The sequence below is a fragment of the Urocampus carinirostris genome, chromosome 1 (assembly GCF_059441175.1).
Source record: "Urocampus carinirostris isolate Australia breed hairy pipefish chromosome 1, RoL_Ucar_1.0, whole genome shotgun sequence".
Classification (NCBI taxonomy): domain Eukaryota; kingdom Metazoa; phylum Chordata; class Actinopteri; order Syngnathiformes; family Syngnathidae; genus Urocampus; species Urocampus carinirostris.
Window position 1 is genome coordinate 42,360,504 of NC_142349.1, and position 26,285 is coordinate 42,386,788.

Sequence of the window (26,285 nt, forward strand, 5' to 3'; positions counted from 1 at the left end):
GGTTCTGACGGACCGCCGACATACCGTCAGAACGTTGATAAACAAAGTTATGTCTTCATGGTGTCACCAGTCACTAAAATACGTCATGCAACATACCATTGGAAAGCTTAAACTCTTGGTATTCCAGACATGATTACCATTTGAAAATTTACTCATCACAAATACACTCTAGAAATAAACAGACTCGTCAGATTATTTTCAATACTTCCGTTAGCCTCTGATCTTTTGATTGACATCTTGGCCAATTGCAAGATATTTTTCACGGTCTTTATCCTGTAAGACTGTGTGAGCAAATCTTGACCGATACAAATGTGGATTAACACAATGGTTAGCCAATGAAATTCCCAACCAAAATGTGTACACATTTACGATGTATATTCAAATCTGAAAGTAAACGTGCCCAAAGCCAATATGATTCATTTTTACGCACCATTATTATGTGCAAGTGTGCACAATCATTGATGTTACGAAGCGGAGCGGGAAACAGGAAAAAAGGACCCATTTGCGTAGACGTACTCACAATTTATTGGGGGGAGGATGAGGAGGGTGCGCACACTCGATCCGGGGATCGATGGTCGCGGAGTGGATTAGAAATCCAAACAAAAGACAAGTTGTCAAAAACAAACAAACGGATCAGACCAAAAACAAAACAGGATCAAATACGGGCAGATTCACAGAACTAGGCATTTAACAGGTTTTAGCAGAAGTCTCACGGAGTTTAACCAGGTTTAACAAACGTTCCAGCAACGCACAGTACAAAGGAGCCTGCTTAAGTACTCCAAGAGCACTCAGTCCAATGCGTCTCAGCCGGTGTCAAGGGGCGGGGCCAGCTGGGCGCCATGGCAATGCAAAGTTGTTAGGGCTGTGGACTGGTCGTCCCCAAATGGTGACTTTTAGAAACGCCTGGACCTACCATTAGAAAAATGTGTAAAATACTATATTTATTTTTTTAGTTTCTGATCAAAATTTGACAAGATACTAAATAGGGCTTCAAGCTATTGCCTCACCAGTTTTCCAGCCAAGATTCCCGTGTTACATTCTTTTGCAGGCATTTGATTGCAAAAAAATCAATTGAGAATGAATAAAGACTTCTATTTCTGTGTGTTCCAACTAAGCTTACTCAATGTTAGTAGCACTTGCAGTGATTATTTCATTTTGGGACAAAACTTCAGATTGTTACCTTTCAAAAGAGACCAAGACCGTCCCCACTCTTCAAACTTTTTAAGAACAGCATTCAATTTGCTTTGGGTACATCTTGGATTGGGATTATAAGCATATTTTACAAGAAAAAAAAAAGGGTGAGAAAATCGTTTTATTTTTTTTACATGTTTTAATCCTATTGCAGATTCACATAGGCCTACATTTTACATATCATGTTTTTTTATGTGATCAGCCAAATAATCAATGGGGTGATAGGCAAAATGAAAAAATTGACATTTCATAATGCTTTTTTTATATGATATTCTTTATACATATATGGATACTTTGAAAAATGTTAATTGTGTTTATGAATAGGGTGATCTAGTTGTAAAATATGAAAAATAATAATACTGTAGTTAAATCCTGCATCAGACGACAAGTTATTTTATCAGAGAACTTCTTTAATACAGAAAGTAAAAGTAAACCACTAATATGATATGTGACACACTATTAAAGGCTTAAATTCTGCTCAACGCCCTCCCGCAGGGTGTGGAGCTTGGTCCTAAGCCCGTCGTCCGGAGGGGACCCCCTTTGGATGAGTGGGAAGTCTTTCTGGACGCAGAAGGGCGTGTCAAAGATCCTGACCATGTTAAAGAAATGGTCTTTCGGGGGGTAAGGTAGCACAATAATAGTATATGTTTTTTTTTTAAACTACAATGTGACATGAATTTGTATTTTTGCAGGGCATTAAACCAACACTCAGAAAGGAAGTATGGAAGTTCCTGCTGGGCTTTTACCCTTGGAATAGCACCCACAGCCAACGAGAAGAGATTCTGCGCCTCAAGACGTCAGTTCACAATAACACTCGGAATTTTCATTCCTCTAAGCGTCTGGCTAAGCTTGTGGTCTCTGTTTTAATCACGGGATGCTACTTCACTCTTATTTGTGGTCAGGGACGAATACTTTCGGATGAAGATGCAGTGGAAGTCTGTCAGTGAGGAGCAGGAAATGAGGAACTCGCTGCTCAGGGGCTACCGCAATCTGATTGGTGAATACACTTGACAATTCGCCAGTCATAGTCTGATGTTTTTTTCCTTCGTATTTTACATCAGTGTGTGTTATTATTTCTGTTGATAGAGCGTGACGTGAACAGAACGGACCGACACAACACGTTTTTCTCGGGCGACGACAACCCTGGCCTGACGCTGCTCCACGACGTGCTGATGACGTACTGCATGTACAACTTTGACCTCGGTGATCTTTTGCTCTTCTGTTTCAACACAAAGCCAAACATCAAAATCACTCAATACCAGCTGGTTGTATGTTTTTTCAATGATTTTAAACAGGCGTTTCGCAGTTTGATAGTGAGATGATAGTTGCAGGTCCCCGCTGGTTGTATGTTTTTTCAATGATTTTAAACAGGCGTTTCGCAGTTTGATAGTGAGATGATAGTTGCAAGTCCCCGCCTTAACAATAAGACATAATGTTAATATTCAAAGTTTTATATTGATGCTACCTTTGTGCTATTTATTATGCAGGGCTCAAAATTGGGACTAAAATGAGCTCCTAAAACGCCAATTTTATCTGCAGTGTAATTTTAATGTGGTATTTGAAAGTCTGTGTACTTGGCTGGCCGCTACTGTTGAAAGTGCGAGAGGAAGCGAAATAGTGAGAGGAAGAAAGTTTGAAATTGATGTATGTCTACACTGACTGGCTAGCCAATTCCTGGTTTGGCCCATCTTCCACATCATAATTTTCAACAAATTAGCTTTTGCGATTAAACAATTTCCAATTTTTTTGCAAAGTTATTACGAAATATTTGACATAACAAGGGGCCGCTGGGGGCACTGAAGGAGATTGTCAACACTGCTGAACAGCTTAATGCTTCATGGACCGCTTGGGTGTATTTCTTCGTTTAAGATCTGTGTGTAGCAGGTGTATCACCCAACCTCTCAGAATAAAACACACAATTAGAGACAAGAGACATCAATTTCAGTCCTGAATATCATCTGGCCAGTGTTTCCACACCTCCCATTCTTTATTACAACCAATTCAGACTGTCAGTCCAAGACTTCATGGGTACACAATCGTAAATTGGTGAACACACAGCAACCAGACTCCAGCATATGATAAATAGGAAAGGATAGCTCGACCCTCTGCAAAGGTCAGCAAGATTGAGTAAAACACATCCCCCAGGGTGATAAGATTGTAAAGACCGTACTTTGCTCAACACTAAGGTCCCTGTAGTGATTTTTTTTTAAAATTTTGAAGCAAATGCATAATAAATGTACAATAATCCTAAAATTTTGTTAAACATGTTTTATCTCCGGCCGGCCCTAGCGATGAATTGTTTGCGCGTCCGCGGCACAATTCTGAGGTCATGGGATCAAATCCAGCTACCAGCCTTCCTGTGCGGAGTTTGCATGTTCTCCGCGTGCTTGCATTGGTTTCCTCTGGGCAGTCCGGTTTCCTCTCACATTCCAAAAACATGCATGTCAGGTTAACTGGCCAGTCCAAATTATCCCTAGGTGTGAATGAGCGAGTGAGTTGTCCGTCTCTGTGTGCCCTGCAACTGGCCTGTAACCAGTTCAGAGTCGATGTGGACATACAGTATCAGTTTCCCCCTTGGCTCAGCACCTGTACGTTGGGGTTCACCCTGGTCTACAAGATTGGAGCCTCCCTCCACGTTCAGGTGTGGGGACGGATCCTGACTTTTGTTTGTGCATACGCACCAAACAGCAGTTAAGAATACCCACACTTCTTGGAGTCCTTGGCGGTGTGATTGAGAGGGCACCCCCTGAGGACTCCATTCGTATTACTGGGGACTTCAATCCTCACTTGTGCAATGACAGTGAGACCTGGAGGGGCCTAATCGGGAGGAACGCCGCCCCCGCTGATTTAAACCCAAGTGATTTTGTTATCAGACTTCTGTGCCCATCACGGCTCGTCCATAACAGACACCATGTTCAAACATAAGGGTGTCCATTTATGAACCTGGCACCAGTACACCCTAGGCCACTGTTCGATGGTCGACTTATAGTCGTTTCATCTGACCTGCCTCCATTGTCAAGGCGGCTGATCGAAGCTGTGGCTGTAAAGTGGTTGGTGCCTGCCATAGCGGCAACCGTCAGACCCTTTGGTGGTCACTGGCAGTAAGGGACGCCGTCGAGTTAAAGAAGGAGTCCTATCTCGTTCACAAGTGAGGGTAGGACAAACGGAATACTGTACTAGTCCGTTGTAGAGCTGAGCTGAAAGGCAAAGCGGCCTTACTCTTACAAGAACCATCTCCCAATACAAGCGGCTGAAATGAGTTTCCTCTGCAAGGCTGGGCTCTCCCTTAGAGATAAGGTGAAAAGCTCGGTCATCCGGGAGTGACTTAGTGTAGAGCCGCTGCTCCGCCACGTTGAGAGGAGCCGGTTGAAGTGGCTCAAGCATCTGGTGAGGATGCCTCCAGAACGCTTCCCCCAAGAAGTGTTCCGAGCAGGTCCCACCGGCAGAAAACCCCTGGGACGACCCAGGACACACCGGAGACATTATGTTTAGGCTGGCCTGGGAACACTTCGGGATCCTGTCGGATGAGCTGGATGAAGTGGCTGGTTATAGGGAGTTCTTGGCTTCCCTGCTGAGGCTGCTGCCCCGGGGACTCCACCCTGAATGAGTGCAACAAAAATGAACGGATGGATGGAATGTTTTTATCAGCGCTTTTCTTGTTGAAAACCTGATGCGGCCCCACCTCAGTCAGGCCGTTACTCCAGTGTCCCCCCCAAGTAAATAGAATTTGAGCATCCTGATTTTAAAAGATTGTATTTTGTTATATCTGGTGACATCAAGTTTGTAATGTGAAAAAAAGGTTTTTTAAAAAAAAAAGGTAACAAATGTTGTTGCAGATAGTGATGAGCAAATTTGTGGTTCTTGACATCAATCAAGTTAACAATTTAACAAGTTCATGTCACTGATGCCCTCTTTTTTCCTCTTCTTGCAGGTTATGTGCAGGGAATGAGCGACTTGCTGTCTCCTTTGCTGTTTGTCACACAGAATGAAGTTGAGTCCTTCTGGTGCCTCACTGGATTCATGGAGATGGTGGTGAGCAGACTCTATGAGCGCATGCGCAATGCTTTCTCTGCTTTTTTTACATCATTCTCCGATTTTGTTCTCAATTCACAGACCCTTTTTTGCTTTTATTTTCCAGCTCTCTCTGCCAGCCATGTTTTTTTTTTTTTGCCAACTTGCACCTTTCTCTTGAACGTATTTATCTTGAGTTAATCTCCTCATCTTGTGTGTTCTAATGCTCATATTCTCTTTTTTGCTCTCCTTGTTCTCTTACTTTTCACCTCGTTCTTCTCATGCTTCTTCTGAGTATTTTTGAGGGTTGTTTTCTGCTCTTCAGCACCATAACTTTGAGGAGTCCCAGGAGGCTATGAAGCAGCAGCTCCTTCAGCTTAGTGTCCTGCTCAAAGCTCTGGACCCAGAACTATGTGACTTCTTTGGTAAGGCATACTGAATCAGAAGCGGGACTGTAAATAGATGCATTTTATTTTTATTGTTTTATTCTTTTAAACTTATAGACTCCCAAGACAGTGGCTCACTTTGCTTCTGTTTCCGTTGGCTGCTCATTTGGTTCAAGAGGGAGTTCTCCTTTGAAGACATTCTGTATTTGTGGGAGGTAAGCTCAGTTGTTTGGGAGGAACTATTATTTTGCATTTTAACTAAGCTAGGCATTGTGCCAAATATTTTTTATTTGGGAACGAATTCCTACCATTATCAGAATTACCCTTAAGCCACATCCTTGGAGGGAATGAAACATTTTCAGTGTCGTTGAGAAAATATTTAATTAAGAAATGTTTGTATGTTTGTAGTAAAAATAAAAGTTTAATTCGTTTCTTCTTATGAATAGAAACTGGCTTCTTTGGCCAAGTTAAAAAAACAATAAAAACTCGAGTTTCCTGTTCTGTTTTGTTGCCCCTTAGGTTATGTGGACCCGTCTTCCTTGCCCAAATTTCCACCTTCTAATTGCTTGTGCCATTCTGGAGTCACAGAGAGGCGAGTTGATTGGCTCAGACCACGATTTCAACACTATTCTCAAGGTGAGTGTATACAATATGCATGTTGTAGAATCACAAAATTCTCACCTTAATCCTAGGACTTTTTAACACATAGCACATAAACGAGTTGACAATGAAGTTAGACTTGGAGAGCACGCTGCAAGGAGCAGAGGCCATCTACCTACAGCTGGTCCAGTGCAAGGTGAGAACCACAAAGACCTTTTTTCACACAGACTTTGACTCTTTTTTTTTGTTTGTTTTTTGAACGGGTTGACGGACATCACAAAAGTTTAGAATAATACTTTTTTTTTGCTAATGGTTACTCAACCTAGAAAGTTTTGTGTTGCTTTGTCAATATGAATGGCCTGAATCAATTTCCTGTACTCCTCCTGCCCACTTCTGATACATCCCACGATCGCACTGTCATCAGAAAACCTTTGCACGTGGCAGGACTCAGAGTTGTACTGAAAGTCCGATGTATACAGAGTGAATAGGAACGGAGAGAGCACGGTCCCCTGCGGAGATCCTGTGCTGCTAACCACAGTCTCCGATGTACAGCCCCCCTTTTTCACATACTGGGGTCTGCCTGTCAGGTGGTCCGTAATCCATTCTACCAGGTGTGAGCTAACTCCCATTTCTGTCAGTTTCCTACTAAGTAGCAGAGGCTGTATGGTATAGAAGGCACTGGAGAAGTCCAAAAATGTAATCCTCACAACCCCCTTAGCCCTATCCAGGTGAGAGGGGGATCGGTGTAGCATGTAGACTATAGCATCCTCCACTCCCACAGTTTGTCAAACGTGGTTAGGTCTTGAAATCAGTCATGGCCCTTTACTGGTTTTCTGCAGATCATGATTTATTTTCCTTACAGTGGTGACTGGCTTACATTTCAAGCCTTTCTTCTTCATGGAAGCATTTTGGCATTCAGGCTTTGCGGCTAAGTGGGGGTGTTTTTTGTTTTTTTGATACGCTAGGTTTATTTGAAAGCTGACCAGTCATAGATGGTGCTTGTTTATGGATGCGAAAACAGTCCAACTTGACACTGGCATATACCTTAAAGCGAATAATGGGGAAGGAAAATGGTAGGGCAACACATACACTGACAAAATAATAATTACTATGTGATCTATTCATTTTCTTCGACAAAATGCAACTAATTTTAGGACAGACTGTCCAGGTACTTGCATTAAGTATATTTTCCAAATTATAAGAGTTTTATTTTGTAGGTAAATTAGAATGGCTTACAGTTAATAGTTAATAATCAGTTAAGTAAGATATTTGTTTAAAGTGTGTTATGGCAACAAACAAAATTTGTATCACAAGGCGATACACGGTTAGTAGTTATATGAGCAGTAAGAGGTCTGTGTTTTTAAGAAGACACACACACACAGCTGTGTTTTCGTGAATGGAACCTGAGCTCAGCTCCTTTGGGTCCCACCTCCCTGTCATTTGGTGCCCAAATCCCCTCACGCTCCCCTACATGACCTCCTTTTTTACAGGAGCTGCCGCTAAAAGTCCAGGAGGTTTTGGGTGTGTACGTACCGTCCAGCTCCTCTTCCTCTTCCTCGGATGACGACAGCCCCGACTTTGAATGTGGCGACACAAGAGCTACCCCTGGCCAACCACAAGCTGCTGCTCCCTACCCTGATGCCAACCTCTAAAAAACACCAACCAGCCGACATAAAGATCTTTATGAGTGATGTCAATAACTCTGAGCCTGAAATGAGGCTGTAATACAACACGTCTGCAGCAGGTGGCGACATGAAGGCCGTCCCTGCGCTCATCTAAGTCCTGTTCCTCTTCCCTTTCCTCTTGTTTGATGCTGCTCTTTTTACTTTTTACACATTTTTTTTACCCGTGCTCCAGCCACCCTCCTAAAAGGGAATAAGAGGAAAGGTGTTTTGGGGGGTGAGTGGAAATGTGTAAGGAAGCCTTCCCCGGCAGGCTTATGCAACATGCCCACCTTTAAACCTTTATATCGTTTCCATCTGCTCAAAATTAAAAGCATATTGATGCAACTCTTTGATTTTGCTCATTCCCAATTTGTGTGCACCTCTTTTTCTATTTATATCCAGCCACTTCACATAATTAAGATTTAAGGCGGAGTGTGTTGTTTGAGGTGTCTTAAAAGAGTTGAAAGTAGAATATTTTCTCTATCAACTTTGTGCTAACAATGTCAAACTGAGTTCAAGTAGCCTTTATAGTTTTTTCCATCGTGCATATCTGTTTTTACCATACTTTTTGCACAGCTGTTTGGGGTGGAACACATTAGGAAACAGGAATGAAAGAACGAGAATGCACGGGGTTGGAGAGGGATTCCATGCTGTAAGGCCTTAGGCACGCATTACATGTGGAGCTTGACAGAGGCTGCAATGATGACTCAAACCAGCAGATGGCGGCAGTAGTAAGGTACTACAAAATCCCTACACCAACTTTAAGTTGTGTTCAGATTTATATTTAGGGGGAACACTGCTTAGGCCAAACATATGTACAGTAATATAAGTGGGATTTACGTTTTGAAACTTCTGTCTACATTAAGTTCTTGGGTAGGGGGACTAAAAAATGAACATCCAACATAACCCAGTACTTGGGCCCAATACAACTTTGGGAGAGGGATTACGATGATTAACATGCCCTTAAATTGTATTTACCAGAACTAAAAGTGAATGAGTACTTGACTACAGGAAGTTATATTTCAGGGTATAGTACCAAAACATGTTGGATTGCATGACTTTTTTTTTTTTGTATTTTTGAATCAAAGCATCCTAACAACACGAATTGCAATTGAGTTCTTGGAAAGTTTGTCATGACATTAAAATAGCTTTGTAGGAATCTGATACTTTTGCCAGATATGAATAAAGATAATGCCTTAGTGGTTTGCTCAAAATGTGTATTTATACTGCATATAAATCAACGTCAAAATACCTTACCACGTGTCGTCAGGGCACCACTTCCTGTGGTGTGTCTTTGGCAAGTACAACTTGGCGGCATCGATCCTTTTGCACATCAGTTGTTTGGGTAGGGGTCTGGTTACCCAAATGAAACAGTACTGGTTTCCATAGTTACAAGTAGCAGGAGTAGTCTCCTTATCTGACTACAGCGCCTTCATCATCTGGTCACTTTTGTTTTTTTTTTGGGTGTTAAGTATCAACCCACCCTTCAGAGATGAGCCGGATCCTTTTCAATGTAAAGTGACGATACATCACGAGTTGAATTGAGGCAAAGTGTGGCGGTTGTTATTTAAATACTTTAATAGTATCTTAGACTGTAAACTTCATCTAAGCATAACAATAAACTCCTTGAAGCTTTGTGAAAAACGTGTTCAGTCTCTGCCAAAACTCAATCATTGAAAATCTGAATGCATCTCATCACCCAACAAGTGGGCATGAATAGATTAGTTTCTTGGTGGATTATGATGTTCCAAACATGAGGACTCAATTTGTGCATAACCAAAAGAAAATTGTGAACACAGTCCTGAAACAAAATAATTTGAGCATGTAATCCCATCAGCGTCACTGGGACCGAATGGGGCTTTAAACTCATGCAGACAAGGCAAAGGCTTTAAAGCACTTTCAAAGCAGATTGAGTTTGAATGAGGTAGTCACTACGCGTCAGTCAAGTGGGGTCATGCCGGGGTGGCGTCACAAAAGGGCTGCGGGGTCATCGTCAACCCGGCCAAACCTGGTGACGGATCACGGGCCTGTTTAAGCGGCCTGTTAAATTCATATGTGGCAGCTGTATTCAAAAGCATGTGAAGGACGCAATAGGGGGCCGCAGCGGGTCTTGAGAAGGCGGCGCGGCACCACGCCCCTCATTTTCCAGCTCATTTACTGCGACACTGGAGAACATTCTTTTTTCATTGCCACCATTCAACTCACATGGACACCTGCTGCTACTGCTGCTGCTTGCATGTTTGTGCGTGTGTGTCAAGGGGCGTAGGTCAAAGTTTAACCAGTCCACAAGTTAAGACACACCACGCATGCCATCTATGTTTGTCGTTTTACTTCATGACAGTTGATCTAAGAGTCAAGTTGTTTGTTTTTTTCTCCCATGTCTTCCATAAATTCTGCAATGAGTCTGATAAACATGTTACAGGGTTATGGTAAGAGGGATAGGGGCTAGAGGGTTTGTGTTAGAGCAGTAGTCTCTAACACAGTGCCTCCGGGCAACAGGATGCCCCCTAAGAACAGCTGAGATGTTTGCGAACCTGCTCTAAAAATGGCTCACCAGTGCTGATTCATTTTTATTTAGAAGTAAAATTCTTTTTATAGTGCTTGGCTGAGTCTTTTTAACCATACTTCCAATAATTAACCTCGTTATAACATAGTAACCACATAACAATAACATGATTGGTTGTTATTTTAGAAATGCAAGTAAAACTGGGCACCAATTAGTAACAAAAATTAGCTTTTGGCTTTAGGTTAGAGACCGCCTGTTTGAGTTAGAGGGGTGAGAGGGTTAGAGTTTGTCGAGAAAGTGTGGTGGGGGAGAAACACCAGGGAGAGACACCAAGGTCCTTCTCCCTGACCGGGAGTGGAACAATTTTAAAAAGAAACTCTAGTTCCCCACAGAGATCACAATAATATCTCTCCGCCCTGACATTGTGGTCCACCAAGACAAGAGATACCGGAATCAGACACAGGTAACGCTCTCAATGACCCCAGAGAATGGACTCGGACCCCCCGGTTTAGATTAAGTAATTTGTATACTTCAGCAACACCTATGAACTTTACCGTCTCTACTATCAATGAATGCTGCACCCCCTTTTTGGAAGGTTATGAACAGTGGGAAGAGATTTAGTTGTGCCCTTCATTGTGGAATGGCTTGGGTGAAGACCGTGACGATGGGGTGGCCATTTTAATAAACAACCCTCGACTCATCATAAAGGGGAGCACTGTGATGAAAGAAAGACGCCCAATCTTATTGTGGAAGTTGAACTGCTCCCTGCTTGAGGATGAAGCCTTGGCAGCGCAAAACAGGGAGCGGTACAAGGACTGGCAGACCCTTCAAGACTCGTATGATTCACGAGCACAATGGTGGGGGGTAACAAAGAAACGAAGGCAGATTTTCTTTAAAAATGCAGGAAAAAATAAAAAACTTAAAGAGATGAAATACATGTTGGGACTACAAAGAAGACTCCAACGCTATTTTACACTAACACTACACAAAAGGGGATCGAATTTAATGATGAAATCAGAGAGATCAAACAAGAACTAAAAGCTTTGGCGGAAATAAAGAGCAAAGGCAGAATGTCACACTTTCACTTTACCTCCAGAAACCTTGTTAGAATACGATGTGGTTGTCATGTCCAGCATGGTTGCCGTCGCGACCGGCTGGCCCCGCCCCCTTGGCACCGGCTGTAGCAGATTTTCTAATTTGCGTGTGTGCTTCTTAAGGGCAGGTTGTAGGGATTGCTGGTTGCGGGTTGATTGCATTACTTTGCATTATTCTGTTCTGTTTGACTTGAGGAAACCTGTACTTGCCCGTTCTGAGTAAAAACCTGTTTTGTGAGTATTCCTAGTCTGAGTTCCTGTTTGCCTGTAAGCCTGTTTTTGTTTTTGTCCCTGAGTGTTGGACGACTTTTATTTCCTCAATAAAAGTAACTGATCGTTAACGCGAATGAGTTCACCCTTCCTGCTTCCTGCCTCCAATCTGGTCCGGTCCCGTGACAATGGTGAAATTGTGAATGTGTTTAATTGCTGTGAAAAGTGTTGATCAAAATTGTTCAAACCTCATATTGTTAGAATATGATATGAATAAATTGTGAATGTGTTTAATTGCTGTTAAAAGTGTCAATATAATTGTTCAAACTAAGACAAGAGTGGTGCACCTCATCGAGTTCACAGTGCCATCAGAAGGGGAAATTAAGGATGCCTTTGAGCGCAAGAAAGCCAAGTAGTCGGAGCTGGCTGATAAATGCCGGGAAGCTGGTTGGAAGGTGACATTCTACCTGTCAAAGAGCAGCCGCAGGGGGAACAATCTATCAGCTGCAGAGGGTGGAAGGGAGACGTTCCTGTCACTGCTTCCCCACCAGGAGACGTTCTAGCGATTAAAGGAGGGAAAAATTAAAGATTGGTGGTTCCTAGCTAATGACCCTGCAGCCGAGCCATGGGCACCGGAGTAGTTGCGACAGGCAGCAAGGCCAAGCAGGAAACACCAACTACCTGTACTTTAATGCAGGGTTGGGTTACAGCAGAGTTCCCAATGTGGTTCCTGCAGACCAGTTATGAAAAAAGCTCACCACTGCTGGGTCATCGTGATTATCTAGTAAAATGTTTTTAGTGCTCATCTATGTAACCCTACTTCCAATAATTAAGCTAGTAATATCATCATAATAACATAATTTATGTTAGAAATTCATGCCAAACTGGATGCCCTTTGTGCTAATTGGTAACAAAAAGAAGCTCTCAGCTTGAAAAGATTGGAGAACCCTGGGTTAGGGTTAGAATTACTGTATAGTAGTGTCAGTGTGTCAGTGGAGATTTTTTTTACTTTATCATTATTTTTTTAAACTTTTATTCAGGGGACACTACCGATACAATAGACCCAAAGTGGCCCCCCTTGTACTCAAATATAAAACTTTGTTTTATTTCAGGTGAGGGGCTATGAGTTTTTTTTGGTTGCATTTTCTATGATTGGCATGCATACTAGATTTGTTAGTCATTGGTTGGGACTGATCTTTCTCCTCCTTTTTGAGGGCTTACAGTAAGGAACTCATCAGCTTTAAAGGGACAGTAGGTCTATTTAGCACCCCCTAGTGGTAAAACCATAATTTAAAACATAAGCAAAATTACATTCAATATCATACAATCTTTTATTTTCTAAAATACTGGTAGTTAGAGAAATTTTGTTTTCATTTTACATAACATGGACCTCACCCATAAGGGACTGAAATTGTCCACCATCTCGAACTACAGAACAAATAAACCCTGAAAAAAATCAGCTTTTTAGTCACTTTGATTCACCATAGTTTGCACTCTTCCTTGTGCCTTTTAGCCCCTTCTTTTCCGTTGCACTAAACTAGACAATAAAATGAAATGTAGTGGTCAAGTTTTCCACTAACCCTTTTTAAGATGGTAAACTAATCACGTAGTAATGAAAATCGTCTTCATTTCACAATACAATGGTATTGAAAGATTTTTGCAAAAACGCTTTTTCAATTCGACAAAAGTGAATAGGTTGACACGTACGGTAATAATTCCGATCTCATTCTTTTATTCTTTCAATTGTTTTTGATTGTTCATGTTTAAGAAACCCTGATTCTCAAGGGATAAAATTCTGTGCATTTTCTATATCCTGTCGTGAAGGAGGGATCCACCCAAAACAGGCAAGACACACCCAAAACAGGCATTACCGTGTCTCTTAGGAACCAAGAGCATGAGTTTAATTCGGTCCAGTCCATATTTGTAATCCAAATCGGATTTGGCGAACAATGCACTCTGTTCCTTTAAATCTAACAGCCTATGTGCTTACATTTTCCAGTTGTCTGCCTTTGACAAAACCTTCAGAATTGAGCAATTATACGTCTGTTGTTGTTATTTGTACGAACTTGAGTCTTATTCCAGTTGTATGAACAGTGGCATTGATGTAATTTATTGATGAGGTCAATTAAATATTTATGCCTTTCCGTTTGAAGACGAGCCCTTCCCAGTTAAAAGGTGAGCCATGCCTGTCCGCTGAATGCCACCTGTAGCCAGTGTGTCAAACATAAGATGCAAACGTCCATTGTTGCAGCCTGTCGAGGGTCTCATGGGAATGCGTGACGAGCGTGCGACAAGCGTGCGACGAGGGCAAGTCCATACGCTGAGAGCGTGCGAGGCAGAAGGCCGGGCCTGTTGTCTGACACTGATTTGTAAAGGGAGACAATACGGCTCATTGACCCGATGCTCCACTGTCTGTTGCACATACCTTCATCACAGCTCTTTAAACAGCAACAGATTGCCACGAGGCTCCATTTGGGAGGAGGGAAAGGCGGGGCTCGAAGGGACTCTGCTTTGACAATGAGAGTGCACTCCCTAGCTAACACAGATGGAAATGGCCCTTTAAATGTCAAGGGGGAGTAGTAAGACAGATTATCCATTTTTTCTTGTTTCTTTCGAACCACTTGTGTTCAGTAAGCATTTGTGCAAATATATTTTTTCAAAGGTTTGAATTACGGGGTTTGGCTCGTTAGGGTTGTACCTCACCCGCAGCCCGAAGCCAGCTCGGATGAACTCCAACGCCTTTACAACCCTCATGAGGATAAACAGTTGTAGAATGAATGAATGTGTTTGAATTCAAAGGCAATCGTAATGAGCTAATTGTGGCAACCCAGCTATTGAGTACGTTTTGAAAGCCATCTATAGTGCATATAAATGCAGGATGAAATAAATAATAAAATTCAGATATAAAAACAGATTGATTTATAATGTCAAGATGGTTCTTTTTTTAAATGAAAAAAGTGTAACACGTTCAAATGGATTCAACTTATTGGTTCTTTCAACAACAAAAGGTGAAACGTTTATAGCACTTTAGAATTTTTACAACATTTACTCATTGAATTCAGGGCATTGACATCTCACTGGGAGCCAATTGGCATGGTGTCTTACTCAATAGTATTTGGACATTGCTACCATGGCCATGGACTGATTCTACAACCTTTTTTAAGACAGCTTGTCGGAAGGTACACGCTATTATTATCGTAATTATTATTATTTGTCATGATTACCTAAATGGAGCCACCTGGGGTAATCATCTGACGCGCTGGAATGCGCTCCCTGAATGGTTTATGTTCCCTTTTTAAGCATGCTACGCGGAGACCTCTTCGTCGGAGGATTACTTTTTACCCCGTTTGACTCGCCTGATTTTCCTGTGTCTTTTTGACTTGTTTACCTGATTCTGCCTGCCTCCGATCCGACCTGCTTCCGTTCCACGCTACGATCTTCTCTCCAGTCCCGGTAAACTCGACCTGCTTCCGTCCCACGCTACGATTGGCTACGTGTCCCGAAAATGTCTTCACGGCGTTGCTGCTGACGTTCGACGGTCATCGCGTCTCCCGCTAACCCTGTACGCTTCCCCAAATAAAAGACTTGTAACGAACGCTCTGGGGTCTCCTGCTCTGTTCTGGTCCGTCCTGACATTATTCACATTTTTTTGATGTTTTCTGTTTTTTTTTGTGTGATTTGCGGTGAGGCTCCTGCTGTAGTGCAGTCATAATTAACACAAAAATTAACCTACATCTTATTCATTAAAATGATTGGTTGAGAACGAAAGTAAAATATAGCCCGTAACCTTTTATTGTCTTACCCTAACTTATAAATTAAGTCTTTGCGCACTCTTTTTGAATTAGCCTAAATAGATTAAGAAAAAAGTCAATGCAACAAGCGTGTTGCTGCAGTGTGCGCCAAATAACAATCCTTGGTCTCAGAATTGCCCTCTACCGTGAAGCAAGAGAATTGCGTGCCTCACACTTCATCTGCAAACGCTCAGCACAGTAAGATTAAAACTCATTGTATTGAGAATAGTGCTCGTATATCGCTCTGGTCTGAGCTCTTTTCAGGCCAACGTCGCTATGTTCGAACATCTGAATTCTATTTTTGATACTAAAGTGCAATTTCTACTTATGGGTGATTTTAACTTTCCTGACCTTCACCACAGTTTTCTTCAAAATTCTGATACTAATCTAACTTCAATGTTCAAAAACTTGGTTTCAAATGCAGGTTTCTTTTTGGGGGTCCAACGTATTAGACCTTGTGTTTTCTACTGACAGATATCTGATTAAAAACATTGACGTTGGGCCGAGTTTCTCTACCAGTGATCACGATTCTGTTACTTTCCAACTTAACCTGGCTCTTAAAAAAGACACCACTGCTCAGAATTACATAAATTTTAAAGACTGTGATCTTCATGGCATGAGATACTTTCTGTCCAGTGTCAACTGGTATCTCTTATTTGATAATTGTGGGAATATTGAAGAAATGTGGGCAATATTTAAATCTGTTGTTTACACTTTGATATCTGTATACGTACCCTCAGTTGCTGTTACACCTCACGTCAACCGGGATATAGCTGAATTGCATAGGCGAAAGCAGTTTATTCACAAGCTTTATAAACGTGATCAGTTGGCATACTTGGAAAGTTATCAAGATGCTTCAAGGGAACTGCGGAGGGCCATCAGGCGGGAAAGGGTGGCTGAGGAAAATAAAGTTTTAGAGGCTAATAATACTCGTAAATTCTTTTCATACATCAACCGTAAACTAATTTCTAGGGCATCTATTCCCAACCTGAAGGCATCTGACGGTACCGTTGCTACTGATAATGCTGATAATGTCCGTATATTAAATGATCAGTATGCCAGTGTTTTTGGTCGTGACAATGGTGTTTCACCAGACTTTCCCAGCAGAACTTCAGCTGTTCTGAATTCTGTGGAACTTTCAAAGGAGTTAATTCATAAATACTTGATAAAACTTCCCAGCAAATTTTCAGCCGGCCCTGACAAAATTCCAAATTTCTTGCTTAAAAAGCTAGCTGACTTTTTATGTGAACCATTTGAGGATTCACAGCTGCTTGAGGACTGGCTCAGTGCTATTGTCATACCCATTTTTAAAGGGGGGAGCACAACAAGTGCAGCCAACTATAGACCAGTTAGCTTGACTAGCTGCGTCTGTAAAGTGTTTGAGAAAATTATCTCAGATGCCATATGGAAATTTATACAGGAGCACAATCTTTTTACGTTTAAGCAACATGGGTTTAGGTCCGGACATTCTACCATGACTAACTTGATAGCTCATTTGAATAATATTACCAATATGTTTTTTGTTCACAATATGGCTGATCATGTTGTTTACTTAGACTTTTGCAAGGCTTTTGATAAAGTGTCTCATGACAAGCTTTTACAAAAACTGAAATGCTATGGTATTAGTGGAAAACTGCTTGAATGGATAACTGCATATTTGTCAAATCGTAAACAATGCGTAAAAATTGATGATTTTCTTTCAATGTGGTCGGAAGTTTGTAGTGGGGTACCGCAGGGCTCAGTACTAGGACCATTATTATTTCTGTTTTTTGTGAACGACCTACCTGAGGCCATTCAAAGTAGTGACATCTCAATTTTTGCCGATGATGCTAAACTGTCGGCTTTCTTACCAAAAACCCAGGTTGCAGGAACAATTGATTCTCTCCTAAATGACATTAAATCAGTTTTTCTTTGGTCCGAACAGTGGCAACTGCAACTGTCATCTCATAAATGCTTAGCACAGTCGTTTTTTGATGGTTCTGTTCCGCTGTATAACATTAATGATCATGATTTGCATGTTGTTATTGGACATAAGGATCTGGGTGTCACTCTTACTTCAAACCTAAAGTTTATCACGCATACCGCCAAAATTACCAACAAAGCCAATAACGTAGCATCAAACATTTACAGACACTTTTACAACAAGAACCCAGCATTCTTAGTTCGAATGTTTTGCGTTTATGTTAGACCCGGGTTAGAATATAATAGCGTTGTGTGGAACCCTTACTTACTCAAGGACATTAACCTACTGGAAGGAGTTCAACGTCGGTATACGAAGCGGATACCTGGGATGCACAACTTGTCATATCCGGAAAGACTACAAAGACTGAACTTGGACTTTTTGGAGCTCCGCAGAATTCGATTTGATTTAATTTTTGTGTTCAAAGTACTGCATGGAATGATCGATGTACCTTTTGATCAATTTTTTGAGTTCTGTCGTTTTGATGGTTTACGTGGTCACAGATATAAGTTACGGGTGCCTAGGCCAACCAGCAACTTGCATGGAACTTTATTTCTTTCAGGATACCAAAAATTTGGAATTTTTTGCCTGACCGGGTTATTAGTGCAAACACGGTGGAAACCTTTAAGCAAAGGTTGGCAAAAATAGATTTGTCAAATTTTCTTAGGGGAGGGGGCGTAAGGTGACCATATTTGGCCATGCTCACTCTCAGCATTATTTTTTTTTTTGTGTGTGTCATGTTTTGATTAATGTATCCAACAATACCTTCAATAAACATTTCGTATTTCATATATTAATCAATTCCATAATGTACTGTATAAGCTTCAGCAATTTTGAAAAAGGAATCCAAAAATTGTGAATTTAAATGAAAATGAACTTAAACACTGGAAAAAATAACCATTTAATATTCCATGATGACAGGTGAGGCAAAACCCCATCTGCCTCACCTGACAGCTTGTCACTGTTTTTATGCAACTTTGTTACAGCAATAGCTTGTTTTTCGTTGTTTTTTTGAGTGAAGTTGAGTACACTAATACATACCTGTTTGCCGTACAAAGTACGTTTTTTATGCATTTTAAGGCGAGTACGACGTACAAAGAAATCTGTACGGAAAAACGCAAATTTGTCAATGATGGGTACCATCCAGTATACACCGACTATCACGAAACGGCAAATCAATCAAGTCAAAGGAGTTCGCTAAGGAGTTTTTTTCGTTGCAAACGAAGCGAGCGGTTCGATGCTAATGTGCGCATGCGTCTGCCGCCTGGGGATTTTCCATCATGCATCATTCCGAAAAAAAAATATGGTGTACGATTATGTTGTATTCTGTACGGTAAAATATGACAGTTTGTACAGGCGTGGAGCAGGGAAGGTTGACAGGTATGCTAATAGCGCCAATCAAAAGTGAGAATTACGTCATACATTCTTATCATAAGCTGTGCCGACAGCTCTGCTTATAAATGTGTAATATTCCAAGTAAAAGGTCACTAACAAACAAATGCCATGTGGTACCGTATTCCTCTGACCCTCCCTGGTCCACACTGCCAATGTAAACAAACACCGTGCTGCTATTGTCATTCATTCCCATTGTCAGAGTGCAGAGACGACCTTTTTTTCCTCCCTTTTCACCATCGATCCCAAGCTGTCGCCCCACCACTCCTTCTCTTGTCCAAACCACCGACCGTGCTCCGCCCAGGCCCCCTCTCCCTGCCGCCCAAACGCACCAGCCCACCTGTTGAAGCATTGTCTTCCTACAGTTTGTCACTGGCCAGCGGTGCCGCCCTCTTTCTGGCTCTCTTTCTTCCTCATGCATATAAGGCGAAGCCAAAAATTTTCTCTCGCTTCACGCAGACTTCATCGATAGCACTTTCTCGCCTTTTACCATCATGCAGTCGGATGATGGAGGTGTGTCACTGTGGTGTGAAGAAACAGAAGAGGACTACCAAGATAAGGTACCCCTAAGGGTCGCAGAGACACGGGGGCCCGAAGGTCAGCTGAGGGCCGCCTGGGATCCGTCAGTGTCGGGGAGGCGTGTGATCCAGAGGCTGCTGCACTTAGAGGAGCGATACATGCCCTCACCGCTCTACGTTTCCCTCATTCAGCAGGAGCCCAAAAGACGGGAAGAGGTTGCCAAATGGATGCTGGAGGTATGGAGATCAGTGATGACCCAATCAAGTTTTCCTTCCTAAATGTTTTTTTTTCAGGCATGTTCTAGTCTAAACCCATCCAATCGCTTTCCAGGAAATTATGGATTCATTCATTGATTAAGACGATTGTAAATATAAATATAAATGATGTGCATTCATATAGCGCTTTTCAAGTCAAAAAAGACCTCCCAAAGCGCTTTACAATGTGCTTCACACTTTCCCTTTTTACACATTAACTAACCGATAGCAGCGTCAGCCATGCAAGGCAAGTACCTGCTATCGGAGGCATTAGGAATTCAGTGTCTTGACCAAGGACACTTCGACATTTAACTCTAAATTTATAATGTTATTGTAGTTAAAAAAAACTATACAGTACAAAACGCAAGTTGGCAAGTGTAATGATTGCTGATACGGAAAAGTACATAAAACTTAATCATACCTATCCGGGGAGTAATGCAATTATCTCCAATGCGCGTAAAGGAGACACATCAGGAAGCGACACCAATATCGAATCGGGTCATTGCTTATTAAGAAAAAGTCTTGACTGTCCTGAATCAGTCATGTCCAAAAAAGATCCATTTTTATTTTAAGATTTAATCTGTATTTCTATACTTAATCAACAATCGCTCTCTTAGATGTGAGGGCTGTGCGACTGTATTTCACCAATAGAATTAAAATCAAAATTGTTTTTTTATTCATATTTGCTTTTTGAAACCGAAAGTATTGTATTCATGACTGTATGACCTGTGAAAATACTTTGGGCATTTGATTTAACACTTGATCCTAATTCTCTGCAGAACTAACAAAACAGACACACAGACTAAGAGAACATTACGATAAAGCACAGAAACTATTCCTTATGTGGTGCTTATAGAAATCCTCACTATCATTCACTTCTGTCATTTTTTTTCCAAACATAACACATATACACACCCTCAAAATTTGTTTAAACAAAATACAGTCAGTAATGAAGATCAATAAAACAAACTATATTTGATAATAAAAAGTCACTATACAATGTAAACAATACATATACCCTTATTTTTTATCATTAATCCCATTATACAGTTTGCACCTTTTGATTTGTTTGTGATGCTTGAACTGGGCTTCACTATACTGTAATTATATAAACGGGAACAAAAAACAGTTTAATATGCACAGTTGTGGTGTTATATTTGCAATAACATCCCTTATAAATGTAGCTGAAAAATATCTCAATCTACATTTGACTGTTAACCAAGCCAAATTGTCATGCATTGACTAAGGTTGTATGATATGATAATACAATACTTACTGCCTTATTTTGAGCAAAATTTAATTCATGACAATTTCACTTGTGTTTGATGCGTCATCCAAATCTGAGAGTTGAACTAACACTTTTGACTAAAATGTAACAAACATGTAACATTGTTGTTTAAACGACAGGTTCTCAACTTGTCTGATTTCAAGACCCTGCATCCCACGCTAACTACAAGCCGCGACCCAAATCAGGAAAAAAATTCCACTTCTCAGATATACTGAATGAAAGGATTGTGTAGTTTAAACATAGATAGTAGAATACATTCACATTAAAAACAGCCCAGCAAAGCCTAAATGACTTCAATTAATAATATTCCCTTTAATGCCCAATTAGCTGCATTTTTAAATATATCCAAAATGCTTCACTTCTGTGGCTTCGTATTCCAGACAATCTAATCCACATCACATGTATTATCTGCTGTTTCTGCGTTCGGCCATGCTCAACTTTGTTAAACGAACTTTATCTGTCGTTTTCTGCAATGTGATATGGCGGGAGATAATTAATGCAATTTGCTGTTAAGGTGTTTCATTCGCAAACGGCTGCCGGGGCCCACTGACAAATAGTGCACAACCCACAAAATCCAGTTGGTAGAAATGGTGCACTGTGACTTCATATAAGTTAGTTTCGGATAAGCGTTGGTTTGACCAATCTGTGTCTTGATTGAAGAGACAAACGGCAGATAAGCAAGTCTTAATCTAGATGTCAAATGGTCTATTACCACCTGTAAGATCTAGGTTTTCCCTGACATACTGTAATATTAAGTTTGACAGAAATAACCTAATCCTGAAAAAAGATGGGAACCTGCGTGCTCTAGAGCAAAGAACTGGGTCAACACAAGATAATGGTGTAACCAAAGGGTTGGTGTATTGAATGTCAATAAAAGGAAAACAGAAGAAGATCTTTAACAAAACAATTCATTTCGGGACCAGGCCAAGGGACTAGTAGAAGTATGCCTGATAAAAGAACTTAAACTGGAAGAATTGAAGATTAGATAACTGAAAAACAAGGAGCTAAAAAGCACCACCCAATAGCAATCTCTCTATGTGTCTTCCACTGCCCTCTCACATCATAACTATGTAACACTTTTCTTACATAGGTGTGCTGCGATTGTGACTGCGACGAGACCGTCTTCCCGCTGTCCGTCTCCCTGATGGACAGGTTCCTGTCGGTCACCTTGTCCTCGCCCAGCTCACCGTACTGCCTGGCGGCAGCCTGCATCCTGATTGCCTCCAAGTTGAGCGAGTGCAACAACATCACTTCAGATGCTCTTTGCGCTGCAGCAGAATACAACATCAATTCCATCAACTTGCGGGTAAGGTATATCCGAGCAGTCAAGATGAAGCTCAATGGAACCCCAACCTAAATATTGTGTCTCTAACAATATATTTGAAAAATAAATAAAAACAGGAAACGGAGCGCATGATCCTGGGCACCCTGCGCTGGGACACTGCGGCTGTGACCCCTCAGGATTTCCTACCACACTTTCTGGCCTCGCTTGAGAAGAGCGCAGATGACGACACGACCTTGAGACGACACAGCGACACGCTGGCAGCCATGTGTGTGTGTGACTCGCGATTCCTGGGGGCGCCGCCCTCACTGGTGGCTGCTGCCTCTCTGAATTGTGCACTACTGGGCCTGGGCAACAGGGGGCATTCTCAAATGTACCTGTTGGGCTTGACACTTGCTGAGTTGTGCCAGGCTGACCTGGTGAGTGTCGTCATGGCCTGTGACTGGCTTAAAAGTCTTATGTGTTATTTGTACTGTACAGTAGTACCTCTTTATACAATCAGCTGGAAACACGAACATTTTGGTATACAATGTTTTATTTTTTAAAACACAAAGGACTGTGGGGGTCAGATGCATCGACATTTCGTTCTGTATACACGTGTACTAGAATGACAATAAAGTAGATCTGAATCTGAATCTGAATCTGAATCTGAATACAAAGGAAAATTCAGTTCACAAGCAGTCTCAGACGCTACCACTAGAAACCACTCGTACTACTTAGCATTGGCTTGTTCAGTCTGCGCATGAAAACTACTACTGGCAAAAAAAAAGAAATGTGCTGTAAAAAATGACTTGTGTGAATTCATTCAAAGTTACAGTAAGTTAAATATTAAGTGTATAGTAAGTGCTTGTGTATCATTAAAAGTTTCTCAATTTCATACCTGTCAACCCCTGCAAATTGCTCCCCTTATTAATTTTTGCAAATCGTCCTTATACAGTGATAATAAACTTTATAAACACAACGTGGCACCTATTTACTCACAGCACCACAGACTATGTAGAATACCACGATAATACTAAAAATCGCCGATGACATTGTCTGCTACCAGTGCCTGTGAAAATCTATTAGATTAGAGCCAAAATGGGTAAGACAAGACGGGCCTTTAAAAATAGATATGGTTCACGTATAAAAATGTTATTCGGCGTACACAATGTGAAAATGTAGAAGTTGACAAGTATGCAATCCCCGTGACTCCTCCTTGGACCCCCCCCCCACTTATAATAAACTTGCATTTTATGTCATTAATATTATCTTATTACTGTGTTCAATTTCTATTTGAATGCGTTTTTAGTCAGCAAAAACAAGTGTTTATACTATTCAGGGTTGACTTTATTGCATTTCGAAGGACGGGAGCGCACCGATTAGTTTTTCATTGTTTTATTTAAGGAAAATGACCTCGTTACACTAATAATCAAAGCTACAATCACGATCCTGAAACAAACTACGCTTCTATGAAGAGGTACCACTGTACTATAAGATGTTCCAAAGGTAGAAAGCAACGCTGGGTTCCTTGCTACCAAAATGCAGAATTTTAACCACAAACTTGCACTTGCTGTGTTTGCAATGTCAGGTGGCGCTCCAATATTACAGCCAGATGATCGAGCACGTCCTTCGGCAGCGCCTTCGCAGTGGCCCGTTGGAAAAAGGTGACGAGGTTGAGGATGAAAGAGCCGGAACACCCATCGACATGAGAGAAATCGAATTCTAGCTCCCGTTTGCCAAATTTTAAATGCAGACCAATCACGTGTCATCAGTCAAACTGATATAAATAAGATTCACACTAAATATTGTATACTGAATATACACTGAAGGACTGGACTAATTGTGCTGTTAATTTATATTTTTGCATTATTTATTTCCCAGATCTTTTTTTATTGTGCCCCTTGTGCCATATTTTCTTTTCTTTTAAATTTATTGTTCTCTTGTTGTGTATGTACGTTCTTTACATATTTATACTTTTTATTTATTTACCTTGTGCAATGTTTTAACCTTTAATGTTAATTTATTATCATTTTATACCCATGAGTTGTTTTTTAATGTATTGAATGAGTTGAATAAGAAAATCTATTTTTGGGAACAAATAAAGCCATTCCAATGTATTTATTATCTACGTGTTATTAAGCAGAGTGTTACTCTGGTGGTAAGAGGATACATAATTTATTACCTTTTAGAAAGTTTTAGCATTTGCAAGATTTTAATGAGTGGTCAAGCACATTTGCCTAACACGCGAAAGATCCCCGGTTCGAGACCGGGTGGAAACACTAGTCGGCATGGAGAGGGATGGGCGCCACAAGGCTGTACTTGGGGAACCAGGTAGGTTTTACCCTTGGAAAAAAACAACCAAGGGACAGTTTCAAAGGGTTTAACAAAGAGAGATTTATTAACTACATAAACGTTCAAGGAAAATGGAGGGTGAGGTCCACCACTAACTTAGATTAGATTCTTCTCCAATTGGAGGTGGACTTGCCTAGGTCGGCGGAGCCTTTGCTCAGAAGTTGCACACTTGTCTTTTAGTCTTCCCCTCCTGGGATGAGAACACCTAAGGCAGAGAGGTTGAAAAGTTAGTAACAAAGTTAAGTAAATATTCAAAGGCTCCCGAAAGCCAGGAATGCCTTGTCTTCGGCCCATACAAAAGGAAGTTCCGTTTTTTACTTCAAAAAGGATTCAGCTGCTCGCTGCTTACCCCAGAGGCGAGGAGGGATTGGCACATTTACTTCACCAGCTTTGTAATCTCTCTTCTCTCCGGGAAATGGCGCTTAAATGCTGTTCCGTGGGCAAACAGTAAATTTGAAGAAAACTCCTCAAGTTCATCTTAGTTTAGTAACAGAAGTCTTTACTGGTGCTGTACAAATTTTGAACTTTTTTACCAACTGATGAAATCTTCTGGTTTGTGTCATTGCAGACTCTCTCAAGCCCTTCATGTTACACATGAAAGTATGTGCATTTTTTATACACGCTTGAATAGACTCTTCTTTCTTCATCTTTTTGAGGGTCTGCGTTGGTGTTTGGACCCTACTTGAAACAGGCCTTTTCTTTCGTTCATCATTTTCATGCTACAACCAGGGGTGTCGAAACTTTTCAGAAAGCAGGACAAATTTGGTAAGTTGATAACGTGTGAGGGACGAATTCTCAGCCTGGCATTTTTTACAGTGTTGGGAATAACGCCGTTATGAATAACGCTGTTACGTAACAAAATTATTTTTCAGTAACGGGGAAATCTAACTAAGTACTTTTTCCTGCCGTTACAACGCCATTATCGTTACTGATGGGTAAAAGTGGCGCGTTACTTTGAATGCCAAATGCCACAGCGGTATGCCCCCGCATACCTAAATTGGCAAGTTTTTAGCTCTCCTTGGTGTTGTTTAGGTCACGTCATTTCGGATCATGTGAATATTCAAAAAAGCGACTACCATAGAGTTAGGTAGTGAATGCCAATGTAGTATTTACTAATTGGTGAAAGAAAAAGCAAATTTCCTCTTACCTAACTCAAAAAGCCATGCTAAAAGTAAAATATAAGCAGATAGGCGTGGTGGAAAAAAAACAATGTCTGCTTGAACTCAGTTGGGCACTGTTAACACATACCGGTACTTAATAAAGTTTTCTACGTTCAACTTTAAAAGCACGCTTCATAGACCACCTCGGCTTTGAAGGTACAGTATGTATGATTTAGCGACTCCTAGTGGTAAAAAAAGCACTTTATTCAATAGAAAAAAAAACAAATTGATTTTAAAAATAAGCAAAAATATACAAACTATTATGTAAGCTTACTTTTTTTCAATACTTGATGTTGAGGAATCAGCATTTTTTTAACATAAGATGATCTTCACCTAGAGGGAGCTGACCTGATTGACAGCCATCTTCCTGCCAAAACTCCCCTGTTTGTTCTGTTTTTCTTTCTTTCGCACACATTTCTAAGTATTTACTTTGTTTTCAGGCTTTTTTCTCTTTTAATTTTTTCATGTTTTTCATTTGTTTTACCTTTCAATTTTTTCCTTCTTTCTTTTAGTTATTTTTTCTTTTTAGTTATTTTTTCTTTGCTTTTTTTTAATCACTTTTCATTTTGTTGTTTTGTGTTTTTCTCTCTTTATTTCCTTTCTTTTTGTGGAAGGCTATGCAAAGAAGTGAGGGGAGAATAAT

General features: G+C 40.9%; 2 protein-coding genes across 2 annotated transcripts in view; both read left to right on the top strand.

Moving 5' to 3' along the window:
- tbc1d17 (TBC1 domain family, member 17) overlaps positions 1-8,197 on the top strand; it is a 15,163-nt gene extending 6,966 nt beyond the window's left edge. Inside the window, exons 8-17 of the mRNA XM_088339892.1 lie at positions 1,687-1,812; positions 1,884-1,987; positions 2,094-2,188; positions 2,278-2,394; positions 5,123-5,223; positions 5,528-5,627; positions 5,706-5,803; positions 6,108-6,224; positions 6,298-6,384; positions 7,679-8,197. Coding sequence (XP_088196018.1) covers positions 1,687-1,812; positions 1,884-1,987; positions 2,094-2,188; positions 2,278-2,394; positions 5,123-5,223; positions 5,528-5,627; positions 5,706-5,803; positions 6,108-6,224; positions 6,298-6,384; positions 7,679-7,840 — 1,107 coding nt within the window. The 3' untranslated portion in view covers positions 7,841-8,197. The remainder of the gene's footprint in view (positions 1-1,686; positions 1,813-1,883; positions 1,988-2,093; positions 2,189-2,277; positions 2,395-5,122; positions 5,224-5,527; positions 5,628-5,705; positions 5,804-6,107; positions 6,225-6,297; positions 6,385-7,678) is intronic.
- Positions 8,198-19,299: 11,102 nt separating this feature from the next.
- ccndx (cyclin Dx) lies at positions 19,300-23,957 on the top strand. Its single transcript, XM_088355318.1, has 4 exons — positions 19,300-19,560; positions 21,957-22,172; positions 22,268-22,567; positions 23,719-23,957. Exons 1-4 carry the CDS (start codon positions 19,300-19,302, stop codon positions 23,854-23,856), a joined length of 915 nt encoding a protein of 304 aa, XP_088211444.1. The 3' UTR covers positions 23,857-23,957.
- The last annotated feature ends 2,328 nt before the right edge of the window (positions 23,958-26,285 follow it).

Excerpts from the sequence above, each read along its gene's own strand:
- ccndx (XM_088355318.1), top strand. The coding sequence starts at position 19,300 with ATGCAGTCGGATGATGGAGGTGTGTCACTGTGGTGTGAAGAAACAGAA. Across the intron at positions 22,173-22,267 it reads TCAATTCCATCAACTTGCGG|GAAACGGAGCGCATGATCCT; the intron begins GTAAGGTATATC and ends AAATAAAAACAG. Across the intron at positions 22,568-23,718 it reads AGTTGTGCCAGGCTGACCTG|GTGGCGCTCCAATATTACAG; the intron begins GTGAGTGTCGTC and ends TTGCAATGTCAG.